Source organism: Orycteropus afer, unplaced genomic scaffold (assembly GCF_000298275.1).
Source record: "Orycteropus afer afer isolate SDZICR_OR568_19922 unplaced genomic scaffold, OryAfe1.0 scaffold00035, whole genome shotgun sequence".
Classification (NCBI taxonomy): Eukaryota; Metazoa; Chordata; class Mammalia; order Tubulidentata; family Orycteropodidae; genus Orycteropus; species Orycteropus afer.
Genome location: NW_006921622.1, coordinates 17069479 through 17093557, shown reverse-complemented (window position 1 = coordinate 17093557; position 24079 = coordinate 17069479). Strand labels below are relative to the sequence as shown.

The 24079-nt window shown below is 40.3% G+C and overlaps 1 protein-coding gene across 1 annotated transcript in view; it reads right to left on the bottom strand.

The window, feature by feature from the left end:
• Positions 1-2855: 2855 nt before the first annotated feature.
• MYO3A (myosin IIIA) overlaps positions 2856-24079 on the bottom strand; it is a 360696-nt gene continuing 339472 nt past the window's right edge. Inside the window, exons 31-33 of the mRNA XM_007936415.2 lie at positions 10185-10225; positions 5938-6081; positions 2856-2970 (exon numbers count right to left, since the gene is read on the bottom strand). Of these exons, the coding sequence (XP_007934606.1) occupies positions 2856-2970; positions 5938-6081; positions 10185-10225 (300 nt within the window). The remainder of the gene's footprint in view (positions 2971-5937; positions 6082-10184; positions 10226-24079) is intronic.

Genomic DNA, 24079 nt, shown 5'->3' with positions numbered 1-24079 from the left:
ACACACACACACAATGACTTAAAATGCGCCTGATTAAGCTCCATTATACCTCGCAGCTCTGGAGTACTTTAAATAAATGGTGATATTTACATTTTTTATTCAAATATACCCTACTTCAGATGCAGACGGTGACCTGATTTGTCGCTCCTTAACTCAGTCCCTCTCTCGACAGCAATTTGCTTTATAAAGACTTTCATTTAGCAAAAGAGCCCACTCCCCCCTCTCTTCTGCTGGAGGTTGCAGACAACAAAAGAGCTCAGAGAGGTAATAATTACAGTCATTAGTTCACAAAGGAGGCAGCCAACGACTGGGGAGAGGAGGCAGACCAGTGCTGGGGGAAAAGCTTTCGAAGGCCCTTCCTCGATTAAGGGGAGGGAGACCCACCATTCAGTGGCAACCAGCCATGGACCATTCCCTTGGGTATCCTATCACCTGTCCGTAGTTTATCTGAAGTTTGCGTCGCAGGCCTGACGAACAAAGAATACTTGGTACAAATTTTCCCTTGTCCTTTCCGTGCTAAAATGTCCAAGGGAGAAGCAAAGAGAAAGGAAAAGGAGGAAACAGAAACACGAAAGATAAAAAGGAAAGGAAAGGCATCACACCCTTTCATCACGCGTTTACCATGTTTCAATCCCATTTTTTAAAAAAGATTTTGGGGAAGACGCCTGTTGCCTGCCTCCCCATTCATTAACGGAGCCAAGGGCTCTGCTCTGCAGATACCGCCCTGGAAACCTGGAGTGAAGGATCGTCCTGGTCGAGAAAGGGAGCTCGGTTCTTTTTCGAAGGCTTATGGGTGGTGGTGGACAGGTGGGTGGGGACGGGTTACACACTCCTTTTCCCTCCCTGGTCTACGGTAACTTGCTCATTTTGTCCGTGCTTGGGCCAACCCCTAACCCCGCCGCAGCCCTGCCCTCGGTCTGCACCTTCCTCTATTCCTCTCTCAGCCGGACAGCAGGCCGCGGCACAAGCAGAGGGTAAGACTGAGGCTTGGAACGCAGAGCTCTGCCCTGCCGCAGCGGGAAGTGTCCGCCTGGCCGACTCGCGGAATCTCCATGTCCTCATTTGTAAAACAAACAGTCTGTAAAGAGTCATCTCTGGGGGCCTTTGAACCGCCTTTTCGGGCCGGAGAGAACGTCGTGACGCCTTGTAGAGCAGCGCAACACACTTCTCAGCCGCTGAGCGCGTCCTCACTCCAAGATTACCCCAGCCTCCTTCTCCCCCGTGTGTGTAGCAGTTTAAGGCACCCAGAGAAAGGACAAGCCCCTTTAAGCCGGTCAGAACCCTTTTTCCAATTCAGTCTTCCGCGGAACCGCCGCGCCACCCTTCCTCACTATGCCGCGTAGATTTTTTGTTCCTTAGATGAGTTTAACCCGGGTTTTAAAATAAGGTGCAGTCAACTGAGGAATGCAACTACCCTCCCCCAATCTTAAATCGCCCGATATTTGGGGCAGCGGAGATTACCCCAAACTGCAGACTAGGTAAATCTAATAATGCAAGAATTTAGTTCAGTGTCCAGACCAGAAATTTTTATTTTTAAAAAAACAAACCCTTTGCCGTGGAGTGTTGTTGTTATGTGCCTTCGAGTTGGCCCAACTTATAGCAACCCCTCCTTGGGTTTCCAAGGCAGTATGACTACGGAAGTAGATTGCCCCATCCTCCTTCCCAGGAGTGGCTGGTGGATTTGGACCACCAGCCTTGCCGTGGAGTAGCAACGACCTATAGGACAGAGTAGAACTGCCTCGGTAGGATTTCCAAGGCTCTGGTAGCATAGTGGCTAAAGCACTTGACTGCTAACCAGAAGGCTGGCGGTTCAAACCCACCAGCCACTCCTCGGAAGGAAGGTTGGGCAATCCTACTTCCGTAGTGATACTGCCTCGGAAACCCAAGGAGGGGTCGCTATGAGTCGGGGCCGACTCGACGGCACATAACAACAGCAACAACTATTTACGGACCCGCAGAGTTGCCGGTGGGTGCAACTGCTGACCTTCCAATTAGCAGCCAGCGCTTGAACACTGCACCACCACGGCTCCTGCGAAGTTTTGTATAGGAGGGGCCCAAAGAAGCCAAACCGGCTGGGAAAGCAATGTATCTGGGGGGAACTTCGGGGGATTTGGAGATTTGTCTGGGGGGGTCGCATTTATGTCGCAAATACGTGGTTTCAGCAAGACTGTATGGGTTTTTGGGGGCGGCGGGGGTAGGCGTGGGGGTTGTTCTCTAAAAGAGATTCCCTCTACCCCCTCCCAGGGTGCCATCACCAGCACAGACCGACACCAGAAGCCACAGCCTCAAGGGGCCCAGGGTGAAACAACCCTGCAAGCCATAGACTTTGCAAGGCAGTTCTTTATTTGGTAACGTTAATAACCAGTGGAAGGGAAAGCAGACGTTTGCGAGGCAGTTCGTCTTCAAGCCTCTCCCCTCGGGATTTGTTCAGCCAGACACAACCTGCCCGGAGTATCCCGAGGGCTTGGGACAGCCGTTTTCAAAAACAGAAGAAATCTTTGAGGTCAAAGGAGAGAGGGGTCGGAGAGAACTCAGGCGCAGTAGGGCCTACAGTAGGAGCCGCAAACAAGTGAATAAAATGATACATTAGGTGGCTGGGGACAGGGAGGCCCCAACTCGCAGGGTGGTTAGAGTGGAGGGTGCGGGAGCGAGGGGAGCGTGGTCAGGGGAGGTTTTCCAAGAGCTCCCAGCTCCCCTCTCTCAGGCTGGGCCCGGCACTCGGGGGCACCTGCAGCTTCAGCGCCTTGTGGTGCCAATGCCCGAGGGAACTTCTTTGGCCCCTGCAACCCTACAGGATCGGGTCACAGTCGCGGGCGGACAGCCTAAGGCACGGTGGTGGCCACGATGCAGCAGCGCTACAACTGCTGGACGAGGCGTCTGCGCTGGGAGGTTTTGCGCAAGAGTCTCCTGTAGTCGTACGGGTTGGCTCCCGGCCCGCTCTCCTCCTCGGGGCTGTCCGCCGCCCAGCACCTGCGAGCGAGACCCAGGGCCCCAGCGTCAGCGGCGCCACACAGTGCGAGGGTCACCTCTGCTCACCCTGAATTGGGCGATTCTTTTTCCCCATGCCTCCCAATCAAAACGTCAGGATAATGTACAAACATATCTGGGATCTTGTTTTCAAAACTGATCCAAGGGAAGGAGTGGGACCTGGCTTGCGTTTCCCTCCAGGTGACTTTGTGTTTGGATTAGAGCTAAGTAAGCTTTGGGAGGTGTAGTTCAGAAACGCTAGCGTCAAATGATTTACAATCAATAAACAAATATTTTTTAATGTCTTAATTTTTAACACATTCTGGTCAAACAACTCAAGATGCCTAAATATACATTCTTCATTGTGCATTTTAGAAACTGCTTAAATGTTTCTTAAAAAACAAAACAAACAAACAAAAACCTTCTTTTGTCTCATATCTGACCAACCACTCTATTACAAACGCAGGAGCAGTCCATCCTGAAAAATGTTCAAGAAAGTTGCTGGCCCAATCTTCCTGAACTCCACTGCTGGCAAACCCTGCCAATGTTTACTTTTTGACTCCACAGGTTGCATGGGGCAGTAGGCTGCTCCTTAAAATGCAGCTACATAGATCCATTCATTCATTCTTTCTTTCTTTCCTGGAGCACCTACTGAGTGCCAGCCACCAGTCCAGGTGAAACACCCCCAACAAAAAAGAAAAAAAAAAAAAAAAAACACAACCTCACTGCTATCAAGTTGATTACGACTCATAGAGACCCCTCCTTGGGTTTCTGAGGTGGTGTCTCTACAGAAGTAGATTGCCCAATCTTCCTTCTGAGGAGTGGCTGGTGGATTTGAACCTCCAGCCTTCTGGTTAACAAATGCCTCAGGCACTACACCACCAGAGAATCCAGGTGATGGGTTAGCAAAGTACCTTCTCTCATGGACTTTATAGTCTAGTGTGGGAGAGAATCAGGAACTACTATACCAGGTGGTAGTAAGTGGTATACAGAAAATTAAAGCAGGATAACTGGGCAAGAGTGATGACGTGTGCAAGCTGTTTCATAAAGGATGGTCAGGACATGCCTCTTGGATAAGGTGACATTTGAGGAGAGACCTGAAGGAAGGAAGAGCATGAGCCATGAAACTCTTGAGGTGAAGGACAATTATTCTAGGACCATGTAAAAGTCCTAAGACTAGACTGTGCATATTATGTTCAAGGAATGGCAAGTAGGCCAATGTGCTTAGACTGGAGTGAGCAAGGGGGAGAATAGCAGATAATTTAGATAATTTGGGACCATGTCAAGGATTTATATATTTTATTTAGGACAAACAATGGAGTGGTCTGAGCATAACAACAACAACACTGAGGTATAAAAAGAGCAGACAAGGTACCAAAGAAACAAGCACAGATGGAAAAAAGATAGTTGCCAGGTGAAGGTCTCCAAGGAATGCTGTGAAGTAAGCATTTTCCCCAGAGTGAAAAGAGAGCCCTCCCTGAACTTGGACTTGTGGTTTGTTGAACTGTGAGAGAGTAATTTCTGTTAGTTAAAGCCACCCACTTGTGGTGTTTCTGTTATAGCAGCACTAAGAAACAAAGTCAATCTTTGGGAAACAAGGGGAAATCACAGTTTAGGTAGATTCTGGTAATGCAAATAAAGATATTGTTGTTGTTATGTGCCGTTGAGTCAGGCTTGACTCATAGCGACCCCACCTTGGGTTTCTGAGGCAGTATCACTACAGAAGTAGATTGCTCAACCTTTCTTCCAAGGAGTGGCTGGTGGGTTTGAACCTCTGGCCTTCTGGTTAGTAGTCAAGTGTCTTAGATACTACGATACCAGAGCTCCCAAAGATGATGATAACCACCATTTAAGGAACACCTCCTGGATGTCACATATGGTGTTAAGTGCTTCACATCCATCATCTCATTTAATCTCTACAACAACATGGTAAGTCAGTTATTGTAAAATGCTTTTGCAGATGTGGAGGCCTAAGTTTAGAGAGGTCAAGTAGCATGAGCAAGGTCACTCAATCATCTGACCCTAAAACTGCTGTGTTAACCACCATGTCACGCTGTGAAAGAGAGCAGTGTGGGGGTCCAAAGTATCTTAAGCAGACAGCATGTCTGCTCAGAATTTTGGACCAATAGGTTCATTGCCTGTCACTGCTCGCATTTCTCACATATCATGTTTTTCTGTCTTATTAAGTACCCTCAATCTCAAAACTTCACAAAGATTTGTTGGGTAAAGAAAAAAAAAATCCCAGAGTAGTATGTCAGCTACAATGGTTTATATTACTTACTCAATGTCAAAGTCAGTGGGAAGGTGAGAAACCAAATGCAAAATACCTATATTCCTCTGCAAACCTTTGTTCTGAATATTTTTTGGTCTGACACCATTGGTTCTTAGAAATTATTATGATAAAAATCAATAAATTAAAATTACATTGGCTAGAGATTAAACAAGGAGCTCTGGAAGCATAGTGCCTAAGGCACTTGACTGCTCACCAGAAGGCTGGCGGTTCAAACCCACCAGCCACTCCTCGGAAGGAAGGTTGGGCAATCCTACTTCCGTAGTGATACTGCCTCGGAAACCCAAGGAGGGGTCGCTATGAGTCGGGGCCGACTCGACGGCAAACAACAACAACAACAACAAGAGATTAAACATAGATTTTGGGTATGGTTTATTGCTAATAATCAGGATGACCATATAATTTATCATCCAACTTGGAATACTTTTGAAAATAAAGGAGAATGCTATTAATAATTACACCAAGAAAAGAAGTATAAATTGAGAATGTCCTGGGCAATTCAGATGTCTGATTATCCTATCAAAATACTTATGATTTTACTTTTAAGCCACATATCACTCGTTAAGATGCAATATTCAAAACAAATTTGTCACCAATGCATACAGAAAATGAAATGATTTAAGAAATGGAATTGTGAATATAAAATTAAAAACACTGTACTTGAAAGTGTAGTTTATTACCTTTCATCAGCCTTAAAACTTTGATTCTGGAGTTCTCTTTGTGGTCTTCGTTCTTTAAATATAGGGTTACATTCGTTTGGTCCAGAATGACTGGGTGAAAATTCCTTATAATAGAAATCTTCCAAATCTAATAATTTTCCCTCACTGTAAGTAAACACATAAACACACCACAGCATCAAAGTTTTTTTTTGTTTTTTTTTTTACTTAATTACAGGATACTTCTTTTCTTCTTTTAAAATATTTGCTGTACTTCAGGGGTAACACATGCATGTTAGCAAAAATGGAAGAAAGGGAAAGGGAGGACACCGAATTGTGCACATAAGCTATAGACAACAGAGGCTAGTATCAGTATATCCACAATACTGCATTACCATTAACCCCAAACACCAGGCTACAGATAAACACATAAACATCTGAGAAGATCAGACGGGAGTCAGTGAACAGGATTATACTCTAGACCAAGGACAGATTCAGCCAAGGCTAATCTTGCACAGATACCAGAGATACAAAATACCTGCAATCCTTACAGAAGCAATAGAAGACAGACATAAAGCAATCCCTCACAGACAGCTAGACACTGTGGGAGAGAAACCCAATGGATCTACCAACTCAGGACCATAGTATTGGCGGACACCAGACTAAATTGGCACAACAAAATACATAAAAATCTTGTTCCACAACCTACATTGATAAGTAGCGACTGGGGTCTTAAAAGCTTTCAAGTGGCCATCTAAGATGCAGCTAATGGTCTCATTGTCAGAAATGAAGAAGAGTGCAAAAAACCAAGGGCATTTGGAAGCAATCAGCCCTAGGACATGATGGACCTCGAGACCAGAAGAACTAGATGGTGCCCAGCGACCAATGCCAACCACTTGGGAAAGGATCAAAACTGGAGATCCTGGATAGAATGGGAGGGAATACGTGGAACAAAATCTAAAAACACAATAATGACCAGAATTACTGGTTGAATGGGTTCTGGTGGGCCCCCCAATACTATGGCCCTGGGATACACTTTGGGGCTGGAATAAAACTCACTCCTAGGGGCTGGCTCTCAACCCAGTAGTAAATAAGACAAGACTACAAACCAGGGTGACGCACCCACATACTCTATGGAGATGCATCCCTTGGAGCAATCGACCAAGGGGACCAGAGGGGCAACATTCGCACAAAGGAAATTCAGGACACACAGGAATGCATAACTATGAGGGGCATGGTGGGGGGGGGCAGTTACTGGGCAGGGAGAGGAGGAGAGTAGGTTAGGGTTGGGGATGGTAAATGGGGAGTGAAACTAAATGTACATGAAATGTTGAATGTAAGACAAACTCTGCTCTGTAAACTTGCACCTAGAGCACAATTAAAAAAAAAAAAAAAAAAGGAAGAAGTCTTGAAATATGCAAGAAATAGTAAGCACCATAAGTTAAAAAGAAAAACAATGCTCATTTCTTACTTTGAAGAGGGCATTAGCTGCTGGAGAAGGTTTGCCTGGTTCTTTGCTGTTCAACTTGACACAAAACTAGTAGTTTTTAGAATAGCCAGTGATTACTAGTTTTAACCAGTCTAGGTCAGGGTTGACAGTTGTCCTCTGGGGCCAAACTTGGAAAATCTGAGTTTTCTGCCTGAATGCACAGTTCCACACAAAGTTTCATGACCTCAACTTCCTTCACAAGGAACCTTTTGTCCTCCCCCTATGACTTGGTTTCAGGAGATTAATTTTCATGCTAGAGTTTAATTCCTATGCAGGATGTACAAAAAAGGGTGTGTCCTCAGCCAGTTTTAATTCTTTAATATACTCAGGTTACATACAGTTCTAGGTCCTGTGGGATTCAGTATGATGTGAACAGTTAGGTCTGGAAAACCACCATTGTTTACAGTGCTCCTAGGAAAAAATGTTTGTATTACAGGTACCAATTTACAAATGAATTTCCAGAATGCCACTAATTCAAAAGTTAGAAGTCTGTGTACTAAATAGAAGAACATTTGTTTGTTATTAGCACTGTCTGGAAATTGATTGATATGCATACTAATTACAATAGTAGTATAGCACTGAAATAGTAAAGTACTGATGAACTGGTATGTTCCAGAAAAAGTGGGAGCTCTGGTAGCATAGTGGCTAAAGCACTTGACTGCTAACCAGAAGGCTGGCGGTTCAAACCCACCAGCCACTCCTCGGAAGGAAGGTTGGGCAATCCTACTTCCGTAGTGATACTGCCTCGGAAACCCAAGGAGGGGTCGCTATGAGTCGGGGTCGACTCGACGGCACATAACAACAACAACAACAACATTGTGAACTGACTTTCATAAACTAGAGACAACTCCTTGTTCTAAATCATGAAGAATGTGACAAGAGCCAGCAATGGCAGCAGCAAACACCACAGAGAGAACAGTGCAGGTGCTCTGCCTACATTGTCTCATTTATCTCAAAACAACTCCAAAAGGTAAATATTGGGTCTTCTCTTTTACGGATGTAGAAAGTGAAGCTTAGAGAAACAGAGGTTGCCAATGGTTATATAACCTGTGACTGGAGGGCCCAAGCCTGTAAATTCTAAAATTTGTGTTCTCTACTCACCAAACCAACTCCCTTAATTCAGACAGAAATTTAACCTTTGATACCCAGTTCATCACTTTTTTCTTTTTCAGTTGCTTTACACTCAAAGGCACTCTGGTGGTGCAGCAGTTAAAGCATTCGGTTGCTAACCAAAAGGCTGGCCATTTGAACCCACTAGCCACTCCACAGGAGAAAAGATGGGGCAGTCTGCTTCTGCAAAGAGTTACAGCCTTAGAAACCCTATGGGGAAGTTCTACTCTGTCCTATAAGGTAGCCGTGAGTAGGAATCAACTCAACGGCAGTGGTTTGTTTTGCTTTTTGGTTTTATACTCATATTTTTATTATAACGTAACATTTCAAAAATGGGTTGTGATTCTCAGCACAAATTCTTATAATAATTAAATCCTTCACTGGAGATTGTAGAAGGCACAAGGTTAGTTTTAATGTGTAATAATCTGGTACCACCTCAGAAACCAAAGGAGGGGTCACTATGAGTCAGGTCTGACTCCACGACACGTAACAACAACAACAACAACAACAATCTGATCTTAAGAAAGGCCTGAAATGCTAGTTATTTGAATAAAGTGTGACTTGATATATTTTTCTTGCACCTTTTTGTTAAAAAAGGACATGTATTATGTACAAAGTATTCTTATTCATAAAGGTTTTACTACAATGTGATCAATTTTCAATACTGTTTTAAAAGCTGTGTAATAGAAATATTATTAAAATCTTTCCTATCATTTCAGACACTATGATGGCAGAATCTGAGGTGGTGGAAGAGGTTTACAGCCTTTTGTAACTTTAAGTATGTTGTACCCCCAGGTGCCGAGATTCAGAGAATGAACTTAGGTGACACCAACTTTATCTGAAAAAGCATAAAAATGATACAAAGACAGGCTTAGCATGTATTGAAAGAAAAAAAGCAAAAAGGAGTTTTGTTTTTTTAGAAAAACAAATGTGGAAAAAGGAGTTAAGAAAAGTTCAGAAGCATGGGCATGTTCATATTGCTCAAATAAAACCCAATCAATGCACTCACTCACTGCTGTTGAGTCAGTCCTGACTCACAGAGATCCCTCCTTGGGTTTCCAAGGTGGTATTTCCAGTGCCTAAGGCACTTGACTGCTAACCAGAAGGCTGGCAGTTCAAACCCACTGGCCACTCCTCGGAAGGAAGGTTGGGCAATCTACTTCCATAGTGATACTGCCTCAGAAACCCAAGAAGAGGCCACTATGAGTTGGGTCCAACTTGACAGCACGTAACAACCACAACAACATCTCTATGAAAGTAGATTGTCCAGTCTTCCTTTCGAGGAGTGGCTGGTGGGTTTAATTTCCAGTCTTCTGGTTAGCAGTCAAATCCCTTAGCACTATGCCATCAGAGCTCCTATCAATGAATGCACTAAGGAGAGAAAATTCTATATTGAGGTAGTATTATTTACTAAAAAAATGTATGAGTTCTTAGTATATGTTCAACCCTGTGCTTCGGTCAACATATTTCCAATAGTCAAGATACTTGTAAATTATATAAACCATATATACATATATAAACCATGTATTTGTAATATAAATATATTGAGAGTACATTATTTTCCAGATCTATCCACAGAAACTAGGTGATTTTTAAAGTCAGAATTTGAACATAGAACCTTATACTTTGATTTGAACAAGATAATTTATTAGAATCTAAAAATAGTAATTACCTGTCTTTCCTTGGTCTTCGTTTTTCTTCTTGGATTGACTTCTAAAGGGAATAGAAGAATTTAAAAAATGTAACTAATATTATAATCTTAATGTAGATGTACATATATTCCTATGAGAACCATGTTATAAATAAGTAAGTGGGTACAATATTTTAAAAATCTAAAGAAATACAATTTACTTTCATTTTACTAATTTTGAAATTGTGATTATTTGTATGGGGCCTGGTCTAAAATTAATCTTTGTATTCTGTACGCAAAAATAGCTGACCACACAATGACCAGTATGAACAAGATCACATAAGGTCTATTTACCTACCAATGGGAACAAAAGGTAAGAAGTTACCTTTTGTCATCTCCCTATGACAAAGGCAGTTGTGACTGAAGCAGGTTAATTAGACTCCTCTGATGTCTTGCTCACATGTCACCCTCCTCTTTGGTTAAAACCAGATGGGTGGATACTGAGGGCAGGTGCATTAGTCCACAAAGAGATTGAATATACAACTTCATAAACCTACAGGAGCTCATTCATGGCTTAAAAGTAGAATAGCAGGCAGAGGCAATATACCTGTTCATTTGCAAAACATTTCCATAGTTGAGAGCTTTATGTATTAAGGCATGAATTACAATATTTAAGCAAAGAAACAAATATATTTTGATTTGCACTTTGATTCAAACACCAACAAAATAGTACTCCATTTTATCTTACTTGGAAAGCAGTGCTGCTTACAAGACAAAGTAATATTGTCTTTTGTATTTTAATATCAGCAACAGCTTCACACTATATTCATATATTTATACATTCCAACAGCATATATGTTTTTGAGGCTAAGAAAACAAATACTCCACTCACCTGGGACAAGTTAAATAAATTACAATTTTGCAAACCCTAATGTAGATAAAGGGTTTGCAAAATTGTAATTTATTTAACTTGTCCCAGGTGAGTGGAATGTAGATAAAGGGAGCTCTGGTAGCATAGTGGCTAAGGCACTTTACTGCTAACCAGAAGGCTGGCGGTTCAAACCCACCAGCCACTCCTCGGAAGGAAGGTTGGGCAATCCTACTTCCGTAGTGATACTGCCTCGGAAACCCAAGGAGGGGTCACTATGAGTCGGGGCCGACTCGACGGCAAATAACAACAACAACAACAATGTAGATAAAAGGTTGGCTGGCACTATACAAGTGCAAGATAATAATGGCAATTAATAAGCGTTTGTAAATATTGAGGTTATTTCTCAGCATTTTTAGGGACACAGTGAAACATTTTTTTCCTCATAATTTATCATTTGTAATACTCTAAAATACTGAATTACTCAAATAGTTCATAGTGTCTTTTATTTGTATTCATTGGTATTTTAATGGGTGTATGAGGTAGAAGTGAATCCTAAAATGCATCAAGTTTCTGAGTAGAACATTCAGGAAATAACAACATAAGGGCAGGACACCAATTATGTTCTTCTCTCTCTTCCCACTTCCTATTACTTCATATTCTTGAACCAATGCCCTAGGCTAGTAGGTGCTTACAACTAATTATATTACCAACGTAGGTCAGTGGCCATGAGTGGTCCAGTTATTGATCCCTGGGACCAGGGTTCTGTTTCCTGTTGTTGGAATATGTCATCAGTAGATTCCTACAGGGGTCCTGCCTCCTTAATCTATCACCTGAAAAAAGTCCCTGTTGATCTTGGTAATGGTTTTCTACAGTCCAAAGATATGCTTAAATGATAGTATTACGTTGAATAATAAAAGCAGAGGTTTACTTTATACAGGCAAGAGTCAAATAACAGCCTGCCCTTGAGCTCTCTAGCTGATGAGACCCTCTTTTTATACAGATGTAGACATTCCCCTCCGGGAGATGACATGCATAAAATGATCCTCAGTTACAGGAATTCCTAGAAGGGGAAATAAAACTTCAGGCTTATTTCACTCTTGCCTGTGCTAGAATATTCCAATAAAATTTAATTCAGTAATATGTTTTTCTAAACATTATTTGTTATACAATAATAGCAATTGTATAGTCAAGGTAATAAAACAGAAGCTTTAAATAAGGAACAAAGGTAGCAAAAAGAAGTATATGTGTTAAGACTGAGTGAGCCTTTAGTTTGCCTCTGTTTTTTTAGCAATGAGGGCTAACAGGGAAGCATGGTAAGTTAAACAGCATTATCACTATGAAGAAGGAAGCCTATCAGTTTCTGAGGAGAGATGATTTAACAAGAATTTGATAACACAGCGCATTTTATTCAGGGGAATTTATTGCCAAGATGAACACTGTTCTTGATTTCAGCTTTAAGATGAAAATAAAGAAGCAAATATTTTATGGCAGTTTTCTTTAGGAGTAAGGAAGAGAGCGAAAGAGGAGGTTTCTTATTTAGTCCTGCTATACAAGAAATACAAGTGGGTGTCTTTAACAAACGCATTTATTTTCTCATACTTTAGAAGGCTAGATGTTCAAATTTGTGGTGTCAGCTCTCGGGGAAGGCTCTCTCTGTTGACTCTGGAGGAAGGTTCTTGTCTCTTCTGAGCTTCTTCTCCTGGGCAATCTTCACATGGTTTGGCATCTCTCTTCCCCAATCTCTGCTTCTCTTGCTTGCTTGTTTAATTTCTTTTATATCTCAAAAGAGATTGACTTAAAACATACACTGCACTAATCCTGTCTCATTGACATAGCAAAGAAAACCTGTTCCCAATGGGATTATTATCAAATATCTAGGGGTTAGAATTTACAGCACATATTTTGAGGGTGAAATTCAATCTGTAATAGGAGACAAACCAAAACCACACCAAGACCACTCACTGCCTTTGAGTTGATTCTGACTCACATCCACCCTATATGACACAGAGTAGAATTATTCTATGAGTTTTCTTGGCTGTACTATTTCCAGGAGCAGATCACTAGGCCTCTATTCCATGGTGCTGCTGGATGGGTTCAAATTGCCAACCTTTAGGCTAGCAGACAAGTGCAAAACATTTGTGCCACCCAGGAATTAAGAGGAGACAAAGATGACCCAAAAAGGAGATATTCTGGTGAGGGTGCTTTATAAGGGAGCCTTTGAAAGAAGAGATGATTTCTGTAGAGTCCAGAGTCTATTCCTTGGTGTACAAATGATTAATGTGCTTGGCTGCTAGCCAAAAGGTTGGACATTCAAATCCACCCAGAGATCCTTCTGAAGAAAGGCCTGGTGATCTACTTCTGAAAAATCAGCCATTAAAACCCAAAGGAGCACAGTTCTACTCTATAACACATGGGGTTGCCATGAGTCTGAATTGACTGGATGGCAACTTATTCGGTTGTGTTTTGGTTTTATTCCTTAGTCAGTTATATCACACCCTCCCCTACCACTACCCTTGCCTGACAAAAAGAAGTATTTTATGAAAAAAACTTCAAGTTAATATTCATTAAATCATGGTGTACACAATTTTACTATTCATTTGGAGCTGCAGTAACACTTTATTTCTTCAGAGATCTTCACAAGGATAAGAAAGGTAGTTGAAATATAGAAATGAAAGAAAACGACCTTGGAATGGCCAAACTAGGTACTGATGTAGTTCAGTGAATGTACTGGAAAGAACAATAAAATTGTGAGGGGCCTTTGATATAACCTTATTCAATTACTCATTTTTTTTTAGGAAACTGAGTAAATTTCTGTTGTGCTAAGCGACCCCATTTGTGATAATGTGTTACAGCAGCCCTAGGAACTAATACAGGCACATGTCATTTTACCGTGCTTTGCTTTATTGTGCATCACAGATACTGCATTTTTTACAAATTGAAGGTTTATGGCAATCCTGCATTGAGCAAGCCTATTGGCACTATTTTTCAAACAGCATGTGTTCATCACTTTGTGTCTGTGTGTCACATTTGGTAATTCTCACAACATTTCAGATGTTTTCATAATGCTATCACATACGGAATAGACCTCATGATAGTGTAAACATAACTTTCATATGCACTGGGAAACCCCAAAATCTATGTAACTCACTTCATTGTAATATTTGTTTCATTGTGGTGGTCTGGAACTGAACCCACAATCTCTCAGAGGTATGCCTGGATATACCCTGACCTAGTAAGGCACAGATAAATGTGACTATATGGTATGTTTTCACTTACAATAAAATATCCTAGTTTTCTGTGTTCTATTTTTCATTTAAGCAACAGATTTCAAGTCTCAGGATTACAAAAAGGACCCCAGTCACTAACAATTTAGGACTTACTGAAATGATTTACTATATATTCATTTTTTAAATGCATTTTATTGAAATATAATTTATGTACAGTGAAATACACAAAACTAAAGTGACACTGGTCAATGCATACACATACATATATTTATTTATTTATTTATTTGCAGGGTTCTCTTCCCTCTCCCTCCCACACCTGGTAACTGACAAAGAAAGTTCCCTTCCGTATATAAATGTTTCCTTGATTTTTTACAGTAATGAGCTAATACTTTCTTTGTCCATGTGTGACTGACTTCTTTCACTTAGCATAATGTCCTCCAAGTTCATCCATGTTATGTGGTGTTTTGCAGATTCTACATTATTCTTCAGTGTTGCATAGTATTGCATTGTGTGTATGTAACATAGTTTGGTTATCCATTCTTCTGTTCATGGGCACCTACGTTGTTTCCATCTTTTTGCTATTGTAAATAGTGCTGCAATGAACATGGGTGTGCATAAATCTGTTCTTGTCCTGGCTCTCACTTGTTTAGGATATATACCAGGTAATGGGTTTGCTGGGTCAAATGGTATTTCTAATTCCAGCTTTTTAAGGAATAGTTACACTGTTTTCCACAGTGGTTGTATCATTTCACTGTCCCACCAGCCGTGTATGAGAGTCCCAATCTCTCCACTTCCTCGCTCGCAACAGCCATTTTCTGTCTTCTTTAACTTTGTCACTAGTGGTGGGGTGAGATGGTATCACGTTGTTTTGATTTGCATCTCTCTGGTGGCTAATCATGAGCATTTCTTCGTATATTTGCTGTGCCTGAAAATCCTTTTTGTTGAAGTGTCCATTCATGTCTTCTGCCCATTTTTTAATTGGATTGTTAATCTTTTTGTTGTTGAGGTGTTGGAGTTTTCTATAAATTTTAGAGATTAAGTCCCTTGTCAGAGATGTAATTATTGACAAGCATGAATTTGTTGCTGTCATTTTTGTTATGTGCTTTCTTGTGGTGTTGATTTCTTTGTCCCATATAATTTTCTGTGTTGAGCTCATTTTGTTTATGAATTGTGTTATCACTTCCTTCATTGCTACTGTTTTAGTATTTGCTAAAAATTTGTACTGGTCCTCTTTTTTATTTTGATGTGAAGGTTTATCAATTTTCTTTGAGGTTGCCCTGTGATTTATAATTTCTTCCCAAGTTTAGAATAGTCTATTCTATCTTGTAGTTGTCTTGACTTCCCTACCATTTAGAAGTTCTGTAATTACACAGTTTTTTCCCTCCTTTTGGTTTGTAGTTGTCTTCATTTGTCAATTGATGTCTCTAGTTTCCTGTTTACAATCTTGTAGGCTTATTTACTTTGGATACTTCTATAATGGGATTTGTTTCTGGGTTATGTCATCATGTATGTTAATGGTCAGTTGTTACTTGCTGTTGTTGGTTCTCTGTCCAAAGGGCTCCCTTTATCATCTCTTGTAAGGTTGGTCTGGTTTTAACAAATTCCCTTAGTTTCTGCTTATCTGGAAATCTCCTAATTTCACCATCATATTTGAGGGACAATTTTGCCAGGAATATGATTCTTGGTTGGAGATTTTTCTCTTTCAGGGTTTTATATATACCATCCCATTGTCTTCTCGCCTGTATGGTTTCTGCTGAGAAATTCAAGCTTATTCTTATTGATTGCCCCTTGTAGGTAGTAGGTAACTTTTTGTTTTTCCTGTGCCGCTTTTAGGGGTCTCTCTTTGTCTTTGGTTTTGGTGAGTTTGATGATGGTATGTCTTGGTTATTTTCTTTTGGGGTCTATCCTGTTTGGGGTTCAATGGACTTCTTGAATGGATACAGTCTCATCTTTCATTATACTGGGAAAATTATCTTCCAACAAATCTTTGACCTTTTTTTTTCTGTGGTTTTGTCTCTTCCTCCTTTGGAATTCCATTGACAAGTAGGTTATTCCTTTTGATGGCATCCCACATGAACCTTAGACTTTCTTCATTTTGTTTTGATCTTTTTTCTGACTGTTCCTTTTCAAAAGTAGTATTGAGGTATTTGCTTTCAATCTCACTAATTTTGTCCTCCACTGATTCAATTCTACTCCTTTGCCTGTTCAATGAGTTATCTATTTCTGAAAATTTACTACTAATCTTCTGAATTTCTGTAGATTTTGTATCATTTCTAATTTTCCATTTATTTTTTCATTTTGTTCTTATATTGTCTTTTGAAATTGTTTTAGGTTTTCTTCAATGTTGTCAGTGTTTTCCTTGATGTGTCTCTCAATTACTTGAAGGTACCTAAATATAATTCTTTTGAATTCCTTATCAGGGAGTTCCAATGCTGCTTCTTCCTCAGGGATGTGTTTTGAGTCTGTATCCTGGTCCCTTGTTTCTCCTGCTTTATCTTGCTTCTTTGTGTGTAGTGTGATGCTCTCTTGTCTCTGAGGCATTGTGACTTTTTTTGTTTATATTTAATTGGATGGTGATTGTATGTTGGAGTGACTTGCCCACGATTTTTGTTTTCTTTGTATGTTATCTACATAAGCAGGGTATTGTGCTGTGTTCCTCTATCTGCTAGTTGGCAGCACTTATACACTTACCACCTGTTTCCTTTCCCATTGTTTGCCTCCTATATTTTTCTGCCATCCTTGACAAATGGAGCCTATTCTGAGGTCCCTGGATTCCGAATGAGAATGCTGTCACTTTAAAATCCAAAATGGTCACCACTTGTAAACATTCAAAATGGCTGTGCCCTCCAGACAGCTGGAAGTCCGCAGCTTAGGTTGTCTCCCTCCTTGCTATTTCCCTTCTTAGTCATAGGCCACCAGCGCAGTTCTCCCTGCAGCCCTTGGCAACCAGGGCTTATCTTTAGGTCAATTCTCAGGTCCCAACACCACTTGGAAATATTCAGGCTGTTGGTGCTCTCAGAGTAGCTGACAGTCCACTGCACCGACCATCTCTGTACTCACTGTTTTCATTCAGGTTTTTCCACTAGTTGGTGCCTAATCCACTTCTGTATATTTCCTTTCAGAGCTCAGAGTTCCAGGATTATCTTCTGTATCTCTGTCAATTGGTTTCTCTTTTCTTTGTTGAAGAGGATCTATGGAGCTTGCCTGCCTATTCTACCATCTTACCGAAAGTCGCTGTATATTAATTTTTTAAAAAACTGTGATTTGGGTGAAAATTTACAGAGCAACTTCATTTTCCATACAGCAGTTCATACACATTTTGTTTCATGACATTGACTGCAATCCCTAACATGTAACAGCTTTCCTCCCATTTCCTCCCTGTGGTTACCTTTTCCCTGGGTCCTTCTTTCCTATGCTTTCCTACCCCCTGAGCTATCTTCCTGTGCAAATACTGCCATTCTGATCTTCTGTGGTTGATAGAAGGAGTATACCTACCTGGTGTACCTGTAGACCTGTCTATTGTAGGCTGGTAGCCATGGGAATAAGTTCAATTCCAGGCCCAACGTGTGACTAGAGGTCATAGTCTTGGGGGTTTCACTAGTCTTTATCAGACCAGCAAGCCATTTAAAAAATAATAGTGTGATTATAAAGTAAACTTCTAGGAAGCAGAGAGTCATTTATGAGGTTCAGAATCTGTTCCATAATTCTCATGGTCTCTTTGGACGTCAGTAATAAGTATTCTACCTCATTTGTGTACTTTCTTATATTGAGAATGGTATCTGTCATTGAAGCCATTGCAACCAATTGTTATTTCAGTTGTGGTTATAAAGGCCATTGAACGTTGTTTGTTACTTAAATTCAGGGTTAACAGGGAATGTTTGGTAATTTCTATTTTCCTAATTAATTTTTTAAATTATTGTAAAATATACGTAACACAGCATTTGCCAATTCAACATTTTTCAGGTGGTAATTTAGTGATATTGATTACATTAATCATGTTGTGCAGCCATCATCTATCATTGATAACTTTCCCTTCACCATGAACAAAACTCCACAATTTTCCAAGCAATAGCTTCCCCTTTCCCCTTCCCTCTAGCCCACTAACAAACCACTAACAAACGCTGATTTCTATAATCTGCCTATTATTGTTATTTCATGTAAGTGAGATTGTACAGTATTTGTCTTTTTGCGATTGACTTATTTCACTTAGCATAATGTTTTTAAGGCTCATTTATATTGTGGTATGTATCAGGACTTCATTTCTCCTTACGGCTGAGTAATATTCCATTGTGTGGATGTACCACATTTTGTTTACCCATTCATCCACTGATGGTCATTTAGGTTTTTTCCACCTTTTGGTTATTGAAAACAGTGCTGCAATGAACACTGATGTACATGTATTTGTTCCTGTTAATGCTTTCAGGTCTCTTGAGTATATACCTGGGAGTGGAACTACTGGGTTATATGGTAGTTCTATGTTCAACTTTCTGAGGAAGTGGCAAATTGTTTTCCATAGCAGTAGAACACTTGACATTCCTACCAGCAGTGGATAAGAGTTCCAATTTCTCCAGATCCTTACGAATATTTGTTATTTTTCTTTTTAAAATATCTTAACCATCCTTGTGGGAGTGAAGTGGTAGCTCATGCTATTTTGACTTGCATTTCTCTGATGTCTAATGATGTTGAACATATTTTCATGTGCTTGTTGGCCACTGTGTTTGGTAGTTTCTAGTCCTGTTTTTTGCTGTACTTTCTATTTAGCTGCAAAAACAAATGTCAGGCTATTTGCTTTTTCCTTTCTGAGCAGGTTTGTTGTTGTTGTTGTTGTTACATGCCGTCAGGTTGGACCTGACTATAGTGACCCCTCCTTGGGTTTCTGAGGCAGTATCACTACGAAAGTAGATTGTGCAACCTTCCTCCTGAGGAGTGGCTAGTGGGTTTGAACTGCCACCCTTCTGGTTAGCAGTCAAGTGCAGTGTAAGAAAAAAAAAAATATATATCAATACTCTTTCTTAATTTGTACCAAGATTTTTATAGAGTGACAGTCAAACACAGCTATCTAGAATGATATACTTTGATTTACTGGTAACTGTATTTCACTCTTTTATTTCATTCATTAGTACAAGTATTCATTGCATGCCTACTATGTGCTTCACTGCTATTCCAAATGTTTTCAGTAGCTAATTTTTTGAGAAGTGGACTACCTCTTCCTCCTTCCTAGTCTGTCTTAGTCTGGAAGCTCCACTGAAACCTACCAACCCTGGTGGACCCTGCTGGTATTTAAAATACCAGTGGCATGGCTTCCAGCATCACAGCAACACGCAAGTCACCACAATATGACAAACTGACAGATAAGCGTTGTTCTTATTTTTAGGAGCCATTGAGTTGATTCCGATTTATAGTGACCCCATGCACAAAAGAATGAAACAATGCTGACTCCTGTGCCATACTCACAATTGTTGCTATGTTTGAGCCCACTGTTAAAACCACTGTGCCAATCTATCTCACTGAGGGTCTTCCTCTTTTTCACTTACTCTCTATTTTACCTAGCATGATGTCTTTCTCCAGGGACTGGTCCCCCCTGGTAACATGTGACAAAGTGTCACCATCCTTGCTTCTAAGGAGCATTCTGGCTTTACTTCTTCCAAGACAGATTTGTTCATTCTTCTGGCAGTCTACAGTATATTGAATATTCTTTGCCAACACCATAATTCAAAGCCATCAATTCTACTTTGGTCTTCCTTATTAACTGTACAGCATTCACATGGATATACGGTGACTGAAAATATCATGGCTTGGGTCAGGCACACGTTAGTCTTCAAGATGACATCTTTTCTCTAATACTTTAAAGAGGCCTTTTGTAGCAGATGTGCCCAATGCAATATGTTGTTTGATTTTTTGACTGTTGCTTCCATAAGTGTTGATTGTGGATCCAAGTAAAATGAAATCCTTGACAACTTCAGTATTTTCTCCATTTATTATGATGTTGCTTATTGGTCCAGTTGTGAGGATTTTTATTTTCTTTATGTTAAGTGTAATTCAGACTGAAGATTATAATCTTTGATATCAGTAAGTGCTTTAAGTCCTCTTCACTTCAACAAGCAAGGTTGTGTCATCTGTATACTGGAAATTATTAATGAGTCTTCCTCCAATCCTGATGCTGCATTCTTCTTAATATAGTCTAGCTTCTTGGATTATTTGCTCAGCATACAGAATGAATAAGTATGGTGAAAGGATATAACTCCAATGCACATCTTTCTTGATTTTAAACCATCAGTATCCCTTTGTTCTGTTTGAATGATTTCCTCTTGGTCTGTGTACATGAACACAATTAATTAATATGTGTATGTATGTATGTATGTATCTATCTGTGTGTAAACTGTAGAATATGTAAAACAAATATTAGGCAGTTTGATATTAGGTCTGGAGCTTGAGAGGGATATAAACCAGAGATAAAGATCCAGCACTCAGAAGTAACTGGGGTCATGACAGCTGATGATATTGTCCAGAGATCATGTTTAAAGTGAGAGGTACAGAAAGTCTAGGGTTGAATCCTGGGGAACATCATGATGGAGAGGAATTTTCTAAGGAAACTGAAGAGAAATCACCAGAGAGAAGGGGAAGGACTAGGAGAGTGGCTGACTTAGAAGTCAATTGGGAGCTTATTTTCCTGTCAAGAAAGTGTCAAACTGATTTCCAACTGTTGGAAGGACAAATGAAGATGTGACAGATCAAGACCAGCAAGGTACCTCCAGGCCTAAAGCTGACCATAGTCCTAGCAAACACCTCATTCCTAACGAGAAGGAGGCCAAAGAACATAGTATCTTTGATTCAAGAAATGCAAAATCCTTGAAGGAACCTAGATCCAAATGATCACATCTGGACATTTTGGATTTGAGGGAAGTGGGGGGGTTGCATGACAAATCCACATTAGCTCCTCTATATAATCTCTGGAATTTGAGGCAGTAGCACAGAGATTTACCTGTCCTGCTGTGGCCCAGGACCTTGCCTTGTATGTAAGTTTTTCCTATAATAAATCTTAATAATAAAATAAAATAATTAATATAAAATAATAAAAGACTGCTTATTCAACATGAAGTGGTCAGCCTCTTTCTCTGATCTATCACTCCCTTATGCTTTCCCTACTTCCTGCATACAATGGCTACTTTCAGATTCTCCCCGGGATCCCCTTCCTACTGCCTCTGACTGACACCAAAAATGGGGAACATTCTTTGGGTTTTATAGGGCTATGGAGAAATGTTGCTTTCTCACTGTGGAAGTGGAAAGTTGAAGAGTAAGTAAGTACTATAAACAGAGGCACCAGCATGTGCAAAGGATTTGGAAGTATGAAAGAATGTTGCTCTCTTGCAGAGTTTCAACTATGGCCAGGAATCCCCGGGTGGTGAAAATTAACACATTCTGGTGCCAACTGAAAGTTGGAGGTTTGAGTACAAACAGAGATGCCTTGGAAGAAAGATTTAGGTAACCAAGAAGATAATGGTGGCATTCTTGGAGAACAGAATTCTTCAGTAATCTACTTCCAAAACATCAGTCACTGGAAAACCGATTAAGTGAAGTTCTACTCTGACACACATAGATTAGGTCACCGTAAGTCATAATTGTCTCTAGGAAAACTGATGTTTTTGGTTAACTATGGTTAGTGGCTATTCATAAAGTTTCCCAGTAATATATCAGTCAGTGTTTCATTGCTATTCATAAGGTTTTCACTGGCAATTCTTTGAGAAGTAGATGGCCTCTTCCTTCTTCCGAGTCTGTCTCAGTCTGGAAGCTCTGCTGAAACTTGTCTACCATGGGTAACCCCGTTGGCATTTTGCAACACTGGTGGCATAGCCTCCAGCCTCACAACAACACACAAGCCAGAAAAGGATGATAAAGTGACAGACAAGTTTGTCTTCCTTAGTTGTTTCTAACTACTCTGTTCACTTCCAAGCCACATACAGTCTGCCTACCCTGGGCCCGGCCTTAAATAAAGCTACCCCAGAAGCCCCAAACCCATCATGTCAGAAGGCACTCAAAAGTTGACTAGGGAAGAGCTGACTCCTCAGAGTAGAGATGACCTTAATGATATGCATGGAGTGAAGCTTTCAGAACCTCCACTGGCTGATGTGGCATGACCCAAAATGAGAAGAAACAGCTGCAAACATCCATTAATAATCAGAACATGGAATGTATGAAAGATGAATCTAGGAAAACTGGAAGTTATCAAAAACAAAATGGAATGCATAAAGATCAATATCCTAGGCATTAGTGAGCTGAAACGGACTGGTTTTGGCCATTTTGAATCAGACAACCATATGATCTACTATGCCTGGAATGACAAACTGAAGAAGAATGGTATGGCATTCATTGTCACAAAGACTGTTTTAAGATATGTCCTGAAGTACAATGCTGTCAGTGATACAATAATATCCATATGCTACAAGGAAGACCAGTTAATACTGTTGTTGTTGTTGTTATGTGCCATCGAGTCAGTTAATACTACTATTATTCAAATCTATGCATCAACAACCGAAGTCAAAGATGAGAAAATTGAAGATTTCTACCAACTTCTGTAGTCTGAAATTGACTGAACATGCAATCAGAGTGTGTTGATTATCACTGGTGACTGGAATATAAAAGGTAGAAACAAAGAAGAGTCACTGGTAGTTGGAAAATATGATCTTGGTTACAGAAATAATGCTGGAGATTGCATGATAGAATTTTGCAAGACCAACAATATTCATTGCAAAGATTTTTTTTCAACAAGATAAATGATGGCTATACATGTGGACTTTGCCAGATAGAATAACTAGGAATCAGACTGACCTCATCTGTGCTAAGAGGTTATGGAGAAGTTCAGTATCTTCAGCCCAAACAAGGCCAGGAGCTGACTGTAGAACAGACCATCAACTGCTCCTATGCAAGTACAAGTTGAAGCTGAAGACAATTAAAACAAGTTCACAATATATAACCTTGAATACATCAAGCCAAATATATAGCCAAAATATAACCTTGAATATATCCCTCCTGAAGTTAGAAACCATCTGAAGGACAGATTTGATGCAATGAACACCAATGACCAAAAAACCAGAGGAATTGTGGGATAACATCAAGAACATCATCCATGAAGAAAGCAAGAGGTCAATAAAAAGACGAGAAAGGAAGAACGGACCAAAATGAATGTCAGAAGAGACTCTGAAACTTGCCCTTGAATGTAAAGTAGCTAAAGCAAATGGAAGAAATGACAAGATGAAAGAGTGGAACAGAAGATTTCAAAGAGCAGCTCAAGAAGACAAAGGCAATTATTATAATGAAGTATATAACGACCTGCCAGTTAGAAAACCAAAAGGGTAGAATACATTCAGCATTTCTCAAGCTGTAATAAATGAGGAAAAAATTTAAGCCTTGAGTTGCAATAGAAAGCTTCTATGAGCAAAATATTGAACGATGCAGGAAGCATCAAAACAAGATGGAAGGAATACACAGAGTCACTGTACCAAAAAGAACTGGTCGCTGTTTATCCATTTCAGGAAGTGGCATATGATCAAGAACCCATGGTATTGAAGGAAGAAGTCAAAGCTGCACTGAAGGAACTGGCAAAGAACAAGGCTCCAGGAATTGATGGAATACCCATTGAGATGTTTCAACAAAGGGATGCCATGCTGGAGGCACTCACTTGGCTATGTTGAGAGATTTAGAAGACAGCTGCCTGATCCATTGACTGGAAGAGATCCATATCTGTACCCATTCCAAAGAAAGGTGATCCCACAGAATGTGGAAATTATAGAACAATATCATTAATATCACACACAAGTAAAATCTTACTGAAGATAATTCAG